Source organism: Symsagittifera roscoffensis, chromosome 3, assembly GCF_963678635.1.
Source record: "Symsagittifera roscoffensis chromosome 3, txSymRosc1.1, whole genome shotgun sequence".
Classification (NCBI taxonomy): domain Eukaryota; kingdom Metazoa; phylum Xenacoelomorpha; order Acoela; family Convolutidae; genus Symsagittifera; species Symsagittifera roscoffensis.
Window position 1 is genome coordinate 7,509,283 of NC_087064.1, and position 12,114 is coordinate 7,521,396.

Genomic DNA, 12,114 nt, shown 5'->3' on the forward strand with positions numbered 1-12,114 from the left:
TGACTTTTGATTCTTTAAAGTTGTGAAATGGAAGGCAAAGGTGAATGACTTTTAGCTTCAAAAATGGACTTTCATTATCTGAAATTCCAGCGAAATATAAAAGTTATTAGTTGATCCAGTTTTCTCATTGGAGGGTAATTTCATCTGAAAAGTGTTCATCAAAGTGAATTTTTTCTAAGAGGAAGTCAGTTTTTATTTGTTTTTCCTTGTATTCGTTGACACTTGAAAGCTTTCTGTTGGCTATGTTTTGTCTTTTTTGGCGTCGATTTTGTGAATGGCTTTAGTAAGTAAAAAATGATTTAATCGAAAATTTTTTCTGGATTATTTAGACTATGAAGAATAATTCTCGTAAGCTCACAAAAACAAGTTTGCAAAATCGCAAAAAAACGAAAGGAAAACACTCAAAAGTTCTTGAAAGTTTACATTTTCTAGTCTCAAATCATGTCAATGGTCATCGAAATATTTTGTGCTGCTTGCAAAGCAGCCGGCAATTTTAGTTTGACAAGAATTGTTTTAAAGCTTTTCTGGAATTTTAGGCAGTTCTTGTAAATTACGAAAATGCCAAATATGGTTTTTGGCACGCTATTATTGTCCATAAAGCAATTGGTGCGGTTTGATCATTTTGATTATTCTTTTGAGCGCGTTCTGAAATTGCGTGTGCTCTGGATTTTGATGCTGGCGATGGATTATCTATTTTGCGCTGGTTTCTGACTTAAACCTTAAAAAATCAATGGTTCCAAATCCACGAAAGGCAACACACACGAACTGCTTCTAACGACATTGAAATTTTACCCATACTCAAAACGCCTCCTGAAACCTCCCGATAATCTCACTGAACTCTCACTCAATCCATGAGCGTTTTTCAGACTAGCCGAGTTACGCTTTTGTTTTCTTTTACCTTATTGAGTCCTCAACCAGAATCGATCCTAGTGGCCTAATGAGTGTTCCAGAGCTTCTTTGTCTTACAAAATGAAGGTCAACCATTCCCATAAAAGATATGAAGGTCAACCATCCCCATAAAAGATATGAAGGTCAACCATCCCCATAAAAGATACGAAGGTCAACCATCCCCATAAAAGATATGAAGGTCAACCATCCCCATAACTCTGCTATACCTTTCCACATTTGACGGCTTTGTAATTAACCGAAATTGGCGCTGCATCCAGAGTCACTGGAAGTCTCAGTTACTAGAATCAGGGGTCCACCGTTTGAGACTTCGACAAGAGCACTATCAACAACCTTCCCTTGGAAGTTCCGAAAATCTACGAAATAACCAAACGGCAACCTCTCTGCAAATACCGTACTAAATATTTAAAAAATCAAGCGCTATCCCTTGGCGAGACACTTGTGAGATCAACGTGGACCTTTAAAATTTGACGAATCTGGCCAATTATCGCTTTCTCGATAAGCAAGCGTAATGAAAACGGATTTTTTTTCTATAAATAGCATTCCTACTGGTATTTTTTCTTGTCACTGAAGTAGCAGAGGCCTGAGACCGGTTGAAAAGAAAATATAGCTTGATTAAAAATACATTAAATTTTATTAGATTCTTTACTAGCTTATCTACTAGTCCCTGACTTTGTGTAATGTCTTTTTTTTGTTCAAATGTGTAATTACCCTTTTTCGTCATATATGGTTTCGGCTCATGTTATATAGGCTTAGTGACCTAATTTTGCGTCGTTTAAAAGGATAAATCAGCCCTGTTTCCGTAGGGTGCGTAAAGTTGTAGAATATTCGAACTTTGAAGGTCAACGTTTTACTGCTAAAAGTTTTATTTTCGGCTCAATGGGCCTTCACCCAACTTTTTGAGACAAGCGGTTGGGTTTTTTGACATTTATTACACTTGCGAAAGCCAGTGTCTCGTAATCGGGAACTAGACGTTTTTTTCACTACGTAAGACATTATAAAAAACTTTCCGGGAAAAATTGAATTGTCGGACTTGTTTGTCTGCTTACGTTGTGTCGGCTTAGTTACCACATTAGAATTTTTTTGTGCGGTCAGCATTTTTTGTCGTAGATGCAAGTGTTTTTGATGCGTTTCTGTAATTTATAAAAGTTATAGCCCTGACTATATTTTTTGTTGTTGTTTCGCTTAAAAGCTTTTTTCGGCTTATGTTTTGTCGGCTTAGTTACGCTGGTTTTGCTTAACTTTACTTAAAGTGATGCTTAACTTTGCTTTGCCTATCTTTCATTAAAGTTTTCTACTCAGTGGCTCTCATTTCATTTTCTGGCTACTTGATTGCAATGCAGTTTTTGAGTGATGTCGCAAGTGGTGAGAAACACTGCTTCGTCTCTATGTTAAGTTTTAATTTGCGAGAAATGGAAGCTGTCAGGTTCTGCTTCGTCCCAAAATGAACCAAGCAGAAACTTCATATCTTTCAGATGGTTTTTGGTGCTTTGAATTCTGGTCAATGGCTGAGTAAATCGGAGCAAAATCAGAGTTTCCTCTCCTTGAAGGCTATTGCTCTTGGCGGATGCGCTGGAATTCTAGCTTTTCCGCTGTGTATTAATGCGCTTCAGGGAGTGATATGGAAACCTCTTGGGTTGACAAGCAATCTGAAAGCAGCGCCTTTTCTTGGTTAGTAGTTGATTTCATGTGCATCCTAATTCACCCGTTAAAGTAAAGCGTTATTCAATCAGGCAAATTGTCAATAAACCGCCAGATCTTGAAGTCGAAATTTTATCAGAAATACGTAACAATTGCATAAACAACAGTGACAATCTGTTGTTAGATTGCATAACTGGTTTAATTTTCGGCTTGTTGGGATGGTTATCTTATTTTCGGCTTGTTGGTCTACCATCAATCAGTTATCGGTAGAGTGTGCCGAATTGCTTTGAGTAGACTTAAATAATATATATTAAAATAGACCTAAAATTATATGTTCTTTTTTTTTTGGTGTAGGAGGTCGTCTGGTTTCTGTTGTATGTTATTCTATCCATGCTATAGGTCTGTTTTCATTTACTTTGGCCCATGGAGTCGCTTCATATACAACCTTTTATGCCGTCACATCGCTGTCAGCTGATTTGTCTCGCAATACTGAACCCCGAGTTCAGTTCAAAATTGCTCGTAGTTCTCACGTATTGAAGACACAATTGAGTGAAGATGATGTTAAGATCATATGTGGCGCTTTGTTTTGCAACTTGTCTGTCTTTTTCGTCTGCGGAGGAAGGTTGAGCTCTCTCTTGCCGAGCCACTTGTTGTCGTTGGGAGCTTTTGCCAGGACTGGAATGCCATGCTCTGTTCGCAGTGCTTCCAAGGTGGGTAAATATATTCTTTGTTCATAATAGCGGAAGCATTCCTCCTCAGAAAATTAGGTTCAAACGAGAACTAGGATCAACAGTCCCCCCCCCCCCCCCCACCCCAATCAATGAAGGGTGGATAATATGAAAAATTTTCAAAAATTAAATTTTTTCAAAAATTTTCTCAACCAATATATTCTGGACACTTGGTTCAAATGCACATTATTCTATACGCAATTAGGTTTCGAAATTAATAAGTTGCTATGGAAAAAATTCTACGGCCGGTAATTAAGGGGAGGGGGAGGGATTGTACGGTTGGTCTAAAAAATGGCCCCGTTCGCTACTATGTGTGCGAAGTTCACTTTTCTTTTTCGAGAAGACGGGTGGTTTTTGAAAAATGAAATAATGATGGATATGCACCGAAATTTCCCGAAGTTTTTTAACCCTGGGTGCCGAAAGTTAATCGTGTCAAAAACCGCCCAAATTCTTTTCACAAGAAACTGCAATAAAAATTATGGCGTGTTGCTCTGATAGGATACCTGTAACTGAATGCAATATGTATTTTAGTTTGTTCAAGTGTGTTTTAGGCTCAAAAACAGTCCATTCAGAAGCTAGGTGCTCGTCACGGATGTCACTCGTGCGGGTCCAAGCAGCTGCTGAAGCGCCTGAAAAACCGACTCAAGGCCACTTTCACCCCATTCCTGCCTGTCGCCAAATGCTTCATCAGTGACCATCAGCCTCCGAGTGGGGTGGTAATGCAATCTTGGTGGAACCGATGCCAGCTTGTGTTCTTTCAGTCCAACAACTTCAAACAGCAACTCTATCCGCAGTGCAATAAATGCTCACTCAAACAGGCTTCTCTGGTCAAATTTCTATCCCATTCTTCGATGCTATCAAACAAAGGTGCTAATTCAACCTTAAGTAATTCAAGTAAAGCCTCACGGGCTATTGTGGTTCATACAATGTTTAATATTAGATCCAGTTTGCTCTGGATTCCATTTATGTCTTTTATTTTTCTTACCGAAAATGATATTTTGTACTGTAAACTAGTATGGGAGCGGTTTTTAAATAGTGTATTATCAGCATAACTAACTGCTCTGTGAAATCAGTTTAAAGATGTTTTTTAAGTAGCTAGTTTTTTTCATCCGTAAAACTCATTGTCAGTTAAGCCTGCACGTTTCAGGATTAATTTTGTTGTATGGAAATTGTGAAAGTGAATGCAGCTTTGCTGAGTAATTACGAAGTGCTGAGCATTTTGAGTGATGTGAATAACAAGGATAACAAGAAAGATCTAGAACCCAACGCGAGGACCATTGTATACGAAACAAGCCAGTATCTAAATCAGTTTGTAGCATCCAAGCAAAGCGCACAAGTCATCTCTGATTTCGTAAAGGCAGTCCGGTCATTCGGTCTTACAGAAGCCGAAACACTTCAATTGCTTAACTTGCATCCAACTTCAGCGGTCGAAATTCAACTGATCGTTGAGGAAAGCGAAGAGCGGTTAACTGAAGAACAAGTTGACGCTTTGCTCGAGATAATCGAGAAAACTCTTCCTGGCAAAGAATAGAATCAGAGGTATCTTAAAATGGCGAATCTTCCTGATGATGTCCAGGAGCCGGCGTATCGCTGGGAAACTGGGTATGAGAAGACTTGGGAAGAAATCAAAGAAGACGAATCAGGGTCGCTCATTACGTCTGTAAATGACTGGATCAATCAGACGAAGCGCAGAAAGTACCTGCTGGAAGCGCGTCCGAGACAGTCGAGACTTGGCATGATGCGCTACTGTTTCATTGTGCTCGATCAATCTACAGCTATGAATGACACGGATATGAAGCCTTCTAGACTGATGAAGGTTGCCAAGTTGATGCAGTCATTTACGGATGAGTTTTTCGACCAGAACCCGATAAGCCAACTGGGAGTAATAGGAAGTAGAGATAAACGTGCAAAGGTGTTGGTTCCTTTGACTACCAGTGGACAACAGATTAAAACTTCGGTTGGTGTTTTGACGGATAAAGACTGCAGCGGAGAGTTTTCCTTGGAAAACAGTTTAGAAGTGGCTGGGGAGACATTGAAAACAATGCCTAGCCATGCAAGTAAAGAGATTCTGTTCATAATTGGCAGTTTGACTTCGTGCGATCCCGTAGATGTGTTGAAGAAAATAGAATGGGCAGCCAACAATAAGATGAGAGTTTCGGTCATTGGACTTTCGGCTCAAGTGCACTGCTTCTCAACTCTGGCTAAGCTAACAGGAGGAGTTTACAATGTGATTCTGGACGAATACCATCTAGCCGAATTGATGAGTGCGTTTGTTATTCCGCCTGTTATATCGACTGGGACTGGTTCTTCATTAGTTAAAATGGGCTTCCCGGAATATAAAGACTCCAGCTCTTCGGGGTTCCTAGCTATGTGTTTCTGTCACGTGAACTCTTCGAAACCTAAATGCACAAATAAAGGCTTCATCTGTCCTCAATGTGGTGGATGTTATTGCACGATACCAATTGAGTGTAAAGTATGTGGCGTCACTTTAGTATCAGCCCCCCATTTGGCTAGATCCTATCACCATCTCTTTCCTCTGGAGATGTTTAAAGATATTGTGGTGGGAGAGAAGACGGAGTGTTTCTGCTGTGGCTGTCAGTTAGATTCGGGAGTATCGGCTGCTTGTTGTATGGAATGTGAGATTGTTGTCTGCATTGATTGCGATATTTTTGTCCATGATACTGTACATACATGTCCAAACTGTTTCTATAAAAGTTGATCTGGTTTTCGATTTATTGGTGCCTAGTTTTCTTAGTGTTCCAGAAATAAATCAAAACAGAACCGGTAATTTTTTACCATTGCGATTAACCAGAGTATTGCAACCGGATATTACAACTTTCACTAAAGAAACTTTTTTGTTGTATAATGTTAAAAGATATGCGTGGTAATAAAAAAGAACACTCAAAGTTTAAGTTGAAAGTAATTCAATGAGGCGAATGAATCTCATCTCAGCTGATTGGGTTTTAACATCAGGAAACATAGCATAGGGATCAAGGATGAAATTTACAATCGACTTTTATAAACTTCAAATTTTTACATGAAAGCTTACCATAGAATATCACAGCTGATTCTTCATTAAATAATGATAGAACAATATTTTCAATTTTGCTTTAATTTAAATGTTTTTGGACATGTGTTGTTATGAATGCTACTCTTTACTGTTACTGATTATTTGAAAAAACAATATTATATTTTTCATAAAAGAATAATTTTCATGTTATAAGTTTGTTTCAATTCGATTGTTTTCATATTTGATTTTATCGAAAGCTGGTCGTCATTTGTTTTAATGTTTCTAAAAATGAAAAATTACCATGCATTCAAGAAACTAGTAAAACACTATGTTTTTATTTCAAATCGGACGATGAATCAAATTTAATACTCTCACTCGCAGCATGTTTCTATAACCAAGCTTAGTTGATTTTCAAGTGAAATCAATAGACTTGTTGAAACTCTAGTCTAAAAGCAAAGCTGTTTTGTATCAATGAATGTTCCGTGTTTTTAATTAAGAATGGTTTTGATGGTGCTAGGATTTTTAGCAGACTCAGAACAATTATAAAATGTCATAGCTAACTTCAAACGGGCCATTGGCGATTAGCGAGCGCCTGCTCCGCTGCGTTTCAATTCAACACGAGTGTTATTGTGCGCGTAAATCTTTGTTTTGCCGCTAATTTAGACTGTTGTGTTTTTGAAGTTGGTAGTTTTGTTGACAAATCGTGAGGTAATTGACTAAATTGGGGAAGCTTGGCTCCAGACTGAGCGTTTTTTTGAGTATGTCAATCAATCATCCATCATTTTTACGTTGGTCTGCTAAAAGACTCATTTTTCAATTTTTATGCTAAAAAATTGGTCTGCTGAACGATCGGTCCCCGTTTTTGATTGACTTCGAGTTTTCATTCTCACGCTCTATTTCTGTTTTCTTTTTCTGTACTCTTTTTCTCCCTTTCAATTTCAACGTTTTCTTGTAATGTTAAAAACGGAGTGCGGTCTGTATTTAGACAACCGCGTATTCATACTCGTCAGTATTTAGACAAATACTGTATGAACCAATCAGAATCGAGATAAGACATAAATAATCCAAAATAAATAATAATTTTTTATAAATTTTTTCTTTGTCTCGATTCTGATTGGTTAAAACAGTATTTGTCTAAATACTGACGTGTCTGAATACGCGGTTGTCTAAATATACTGCTACTTAACCGTTATAAACGGGTCTAGAACAACAAGCCGAAGGGACTTCAAGCCGAAATTTAATAATTACAAGCACCTAAAAACGCTAAATTTCTATCATTAAAATGTTTATTTTGAAAAAAAAGGCAAGTTTAGTTTATCATAAGCGTTCTTCATGACAATGCACCACTTAAGAGTGGCATCAGAAAGTTAGATCAGCCGGATTTTGAAATGCATAAATTATACACATGAAAAACCCCATGAACAATGTTTTAATTTTTCATATTCCCAAAACATCAATTAGAGGCTCAAAAATAATAAAAAAGCCAATAACTTGTTAAGCAAGCTGATGAAACTGAGAAATTCTTCAAAACAGTTTTCAAATTAATCATAACTTTTTGACAAAATATTCGGCTTGAAGTCCCTCACTATACGATTCGGCTTCAAGTCCCGTCGGCTTGATCTCCGGCACCCGTTAAAAACTGGTCTACAACTGCTCCAGAATACTTAGTTACTGATAACGATAAGTTCAGTTTTCTTACTATTTGATTGAAGAGAGTGAGCGTGAAAGTGTTTTGATAAACTCTTTTAACTCTAGTTTTTAAAGCGCAAAAATCATAACATCACATACATCCAAAGTTGTAATGCGTATTCGGGGTATTGTCCTTCTTAACGCATCTTGCATTACTTAATCTTCTGTAATACTTTTTAATGTTTCTCCAGTTCGAACAATTGGTTCACTTTCACTAATTGAAAATCATAAGATATACTACTTAAACAATTACCAGGCGATTTTATTGAAGGTTTCCTTAATTTATCACTGAGAACTGTGCACATGGTTGAAAGGTTGTTAATTATGGTGACCATTGCTCCTGAAAGTTGTTACTACTGATGTTTTGGCGCCTATAGCGTGGTTTACGGTTTGATTATGAGATTGAGGAAATTTGAGTAGTATACTCAGGCGTTGATTTCACTTCAGGGAGATTATTTGAAAATTGGCATATAATAGAGCGAAGACCAAGTTCATCGTTAAAGTAAGTTTCGTCTTATAACAAAAATGTGCAGTCATTGATGTCTTTCATGTTTATCTGAAGCACTTAAAATTGCCCCTCAAAAAGTCTAGTACACGATTACAATACCCTTGCTGATTGTGAAACCACGCGAAACAATGAAACCCTCACAATCAAAGCCGAAAATGTTTTCTGGGAAAAGGTTTTAATGATGAAATTTTCATTGACAATCGACGCGGAGAATTCGATAAATAACACTTACAGATATATCATGCATAGAATTGTTCGAGTCGATTGTCAATTGCAATTACGATATTCGGAATATTTTCTGAGAGAATGTTTTTGGCTTCGGTTGTGAGGGTTTGATTGCTTCACGTGGTTTCACTGAGATTGCCTTTCATGGCCCTTGCGATCAGCAAGGTTATTGCAATCGGGTACTAGACCTTTTTCTCCGTAAATAACTGTGCTCACATAATGGTCTAAGAAAGAAATGGTAAATTTAGGTTCGGTTCATAATAAATTCAAATTTCTTTGCGACTGCTGCCTACTTAGTCTAGAGGTAACGAATACGCCTGGTAAAGAAATTGTCCTGGATTCGCATCCGATTTTTTTTTGCGGTGCAAAATTTAACTTTGTAGTCGCTTTTAGTGTTTTGATTTACTTTTGCTGTTTGTAGTTTTACTAATCTTAAAAGCTTTATTCTGCATGAATTTTTTCTTGTCATTTTTTATTTCAAGGAAAACACAAGTTTTATGCTCACCTCTGGAGCGCACAAATCTTTCAGATTTCACAACTTTTTGTCGGCTTACTTGCCGGTTGTTTTTTTTTGTTATTTTTGGTGGATTTTTCAAGTACTTTTTTTCCTTGCCTTAAAGAGGATAGGTAAAGCTCATGGTTTCCTGGTTTTTGTACACGCCAAATTTTTTAGTTACAAAATATTTTTTTTAGATTATAAAAAGTTTTGCATGTAGGTTTTTTCGAATGCAATGTACCTGATTTTTTAATTCGAAAATTGCGCGAAATTAGTTTTAGTTTAAATCTATTGATGTGTTTAAGGATTGATTGATTTATCTGAAATCGATTCAAGTTGTTTTCTTGTGTCAAATTTTTTTTGACTTGACTGTTTTGTCTACGAAGATATGTGGCGAGTGTCGCGCCAGATTCAGGAGTGTGGTTTTTCTGGCTGAAATTGTGGAGAAAATTGAATCAGGATACCGGTAAAATCAATCTAGATAAACGTGAATATTTCGAACCTTTAATATTTTTTTGTTGAATATTTTATTTTCTGTCGCGCCAGATTCAGTAGTGTGGTTTTTCTGGCTGCAATTATGGAGAAAATTAAAATTTTCGTGTTTATTTTTGTTTCCCGTTGGGGCATTTTTCTTTTTTGTTGTGATCCAGCTCTCTTAACGTTGTGTATCAAATTCGAAATTGATAAGTTTGATGTCATTGGATTTGTTTTAGAGGTTTCATAGTTTTTTAGAATTTCTTCAAGTTCTTTTTTTTGTGGAAAGTTAAGCCTTCATTTTTTTTGGCAATCTGTTTTCGGCTGAATTGCCGCTCATTATATTGTCTGAAAACTTGTTTAACACCAGCGATTGTGTTGCTGATTTGTTCCCCTCAAATTGAACTTCATCCGAGACAAGCATTTGGATTTTTGTTGTTTTTTCGACATTTTTCTGTTCTGTTCCTGCACAATTTTGGTTCTAATTTTTCATTCATTTTTGGATTATTTTAGAGTTTTTTCCCGTTTTATCGCTTGCGTTTGCAAAATGCAGCTTCGCTCATGACTATGCAAATTGCGGCTGGTACCTGGAGTCTGTTTTTTAAAGCATCGGCTCTGGCTCGATACAGTTCCCTAGCCAGTAGTGTCATTTGCTCGATCTTTCACATCGTTGTGTACTTCTCGCTAAAGTTATTTTTGGGACTGGAGCACCGACTTGTATTTTTTTATCACTATTTTTTAGTATTTTGAATCAGGGGCAGTACCTGCCCTTTTTCGTTTTCATGTTTTCAAGTTAAATTGACGAAGAGTTATGTGCACTAACATCTGTGCCAAGTGAGCTTACAAAATCGGCAATCAATCGTTTGAATTGGTTAACTCTACATAAAAATTGCGTTGAAATTTTGCGGCTTTCAATTTGTTCATGCAAGCTTTGAATTCATTTTGATTCCTCGCATGTTTTAAAGAATCCGCATTTTGCTTCAAGGTTAATTGTTCAGCGACATTATGTTCTACGAGGATATCAAAGAATTCCCTTCATCTCCAGCTGTTACAGCGAGCATTGGGCACTTTTGGGAACTGTATCTTGCGCATCTCCAGTTTTCAGTTGTTTTTGTTGTTTGCTTTTTCGCGAAGTCGTGTCCGTCGATAATCAGCGTTCATTTGTTTCGTTGAGATATTCCCCACGTAATTTGACTCATATTAGTTAAGCTGTATGTTTGCACAGAAAAGATTTAAACAATGACACAGAATAAAAATATTAGTGTTTTTTTCTGTTTCAAGAGCGTTAATTGCGGATTATCGTCAAAATTTTGCGTTTAATTGACAAAAATTGTGGCTTAGATGATATTTGAGGCTCAATTCAAACAGTTTTGAGTCAGTTTCCCTTGTTATCTCAAAACGAGTTTAGTTTACCATTAGCACTTGCTGGTCTTAAACATTAATTGATTTGAACCTCAAATAATTACCTAGAAGTGTTAATTGTGGGACAAAACGGCATAGGACAAGTTGTCATATGAGGCAAGTTGGCATGGGACAAGTTTTCATGTATGGCAATTTAGTATGGGGCAAGTTGGCATAGGGCCAGTTGTTCTGGGGCAAATAGTCTTGACACCAATTTTTAGAGCTGCTCTGTTGATTTGTTTATAAAACTATGTTTTGTATTCTTTCTGTAAGATCTTCAGAGGAAGACAACTTATCATTTCTGTCATCTGCGTATTACTGATATTTTAGTTCATACATTTTAGAGAAAATTTCTTCAAGTTCTTTTTTTTGTGGAAAGTTAAGCCTTCATTTTTTTTGGCAATCTGTTTTCGGCTGAATTGCCGCTCATTATATTGTCTGAAAACTTGTTTAACACCAGCGATTGTGTTGCTGATTTGTTCCCCTCAAATTGAACTTCATCCGAGACAAGCATTTGGATTTTTGTTGTTTTTTCGACATTTTTCTGTTCTGTTCCTGCACAATTTTGGTTCTAATTTTTCATTCATTTTTGGATTATTTTAGAGTTTTTTCCCGCTTTATCGCTTGCGTTTGCAAAATGCAGCTTCGCTCATGACTATGCAAATTGCGGCTGGTACCTGGAGTCTGTTTTTTAAAGCATCGGCTCTGGCTCGATACAGTTCCCTAGCCAGTAGTGTCATTTGCTCGATCTTTCACATCGTTGTGTACTTCTCGCTAAAGTTATTTTTGGGACTGGAGCACCGACTTGTATTTTTTTATCACTATTTTTTAGTATTTTGAATCAGGGGCAGTACCTGCCCTTTTTCGTTTTCATGTTTTCAAGTTAAATTGACGAAGAGTTATGTGCACTAACATCTGTGCCAAGTGAGCTTACAAAATCGGCAATCAATCGTTTGAATTGGTTAACTCTACATAAAAATTGCGTTGAAATTTTGCGGCTTTCAATTTGTTCATGCAAGCTTTGAATTCATTTTGA

General features: G+C 37.0%; 3 protein-coding genes across 3 annotated transcripts; all 3 read left to right on the forward strand.

Annotated features, from left to right (window-relative positions):
- The first annotated feature begins 2,269 nt into the window (after positions 1-2,269).
- Positions 2,270-4,330, forward strand: LOC134842237 (uncharacterized). Its single transcript, XM_063858492.1, has 3 exons — positions 2,270-2,577; positions 2,947-3,257; positions 3,827-4,330. Exons 1-3 carry the CDS (start codon positions 2,382-2,384, stop codon positions 4,325-4,327), a joined length of 1,008 nt encoding a protein of 335 aa, XP_063714562.1. The 5' UTR covers positions 2,270-2,381; the 3' UTR covers positions 4,328-4,330.
- A 107-nt stretch (positions 4,331-4,437) lies between these two features.
- LOC134841550 (DNA-directed RNA polymerase III subunit RPC9-like) lies at positions 4,438-4,806 on the forward strand. Its single transcript, XM_063857580.1, has one exon. It carries the CDS (start codon positions 4,438-4,440, stop codon positions 4,804-4,806), a length of 369 nt encoding a protein of 122 aa, XP_063713650.1.
- On the forward strand, positions 4,715-6,417 carry LOC134842236 (general transcription factor IIH subunit 2-like). Its single transcript, XM_063858490.1, has one exon. The coding sequence runs from the start codon at positions 4,825-4,827 to the stop codon at positions 5,992-5,994; it is 1,170 nt and encodes a 389-aa protein (XP_063714560.1). The 5' UTR covers positions 4,715-4,824; the 3' UTR covers positions 5,995-6,417.
- Positions 6,418-12,114: the final 5,697 nt, after the last annotated feature.

What these genes read in the sequence shown, in the direction of transcription:
- LOC134842237 (XM_063858492.1), top strand. Translation starts at nt 2,382, where the DNA reads ATGGTTTTTGGTGCTTTGAATTCTGGTCAATGGCTGAGTAAATCGGAG. An exon ending in GAAAGCAGCGCCTTTTCTTG is followed by an intron (nt 2,578 to 2,946) that starts GTTAGTAGTTGA and finishes TCCATGCTATAG; the next exon opens with GTCTGTTTTCATTTACTTTG. An exon ending in CTGTTCGCAGTGCTTCCAAG is followed by an intron (nt 3,258 to 3,826) that starts GTGGGTAAATAT and finishes AGTGTGTTTTAG; the next exon opens with GCTCAAAAACAGTCCATTCA.
- LOC134841550 (XM_063857580.1), top strand. Translation starts at nt 4,438, where the DNA reads ATGGAAATTGTGAAAGTGAATGCAGCTTTGCTGAGTAATTACGAAGTG.
- LOC134842236 (XM_063858490.1), top strand. Translation starts at nt 4,825, where the DNA reads ATGGCGAATCTTCCTGATGATGTCCAGGAGCCGGCGTATCGCTGGGAA.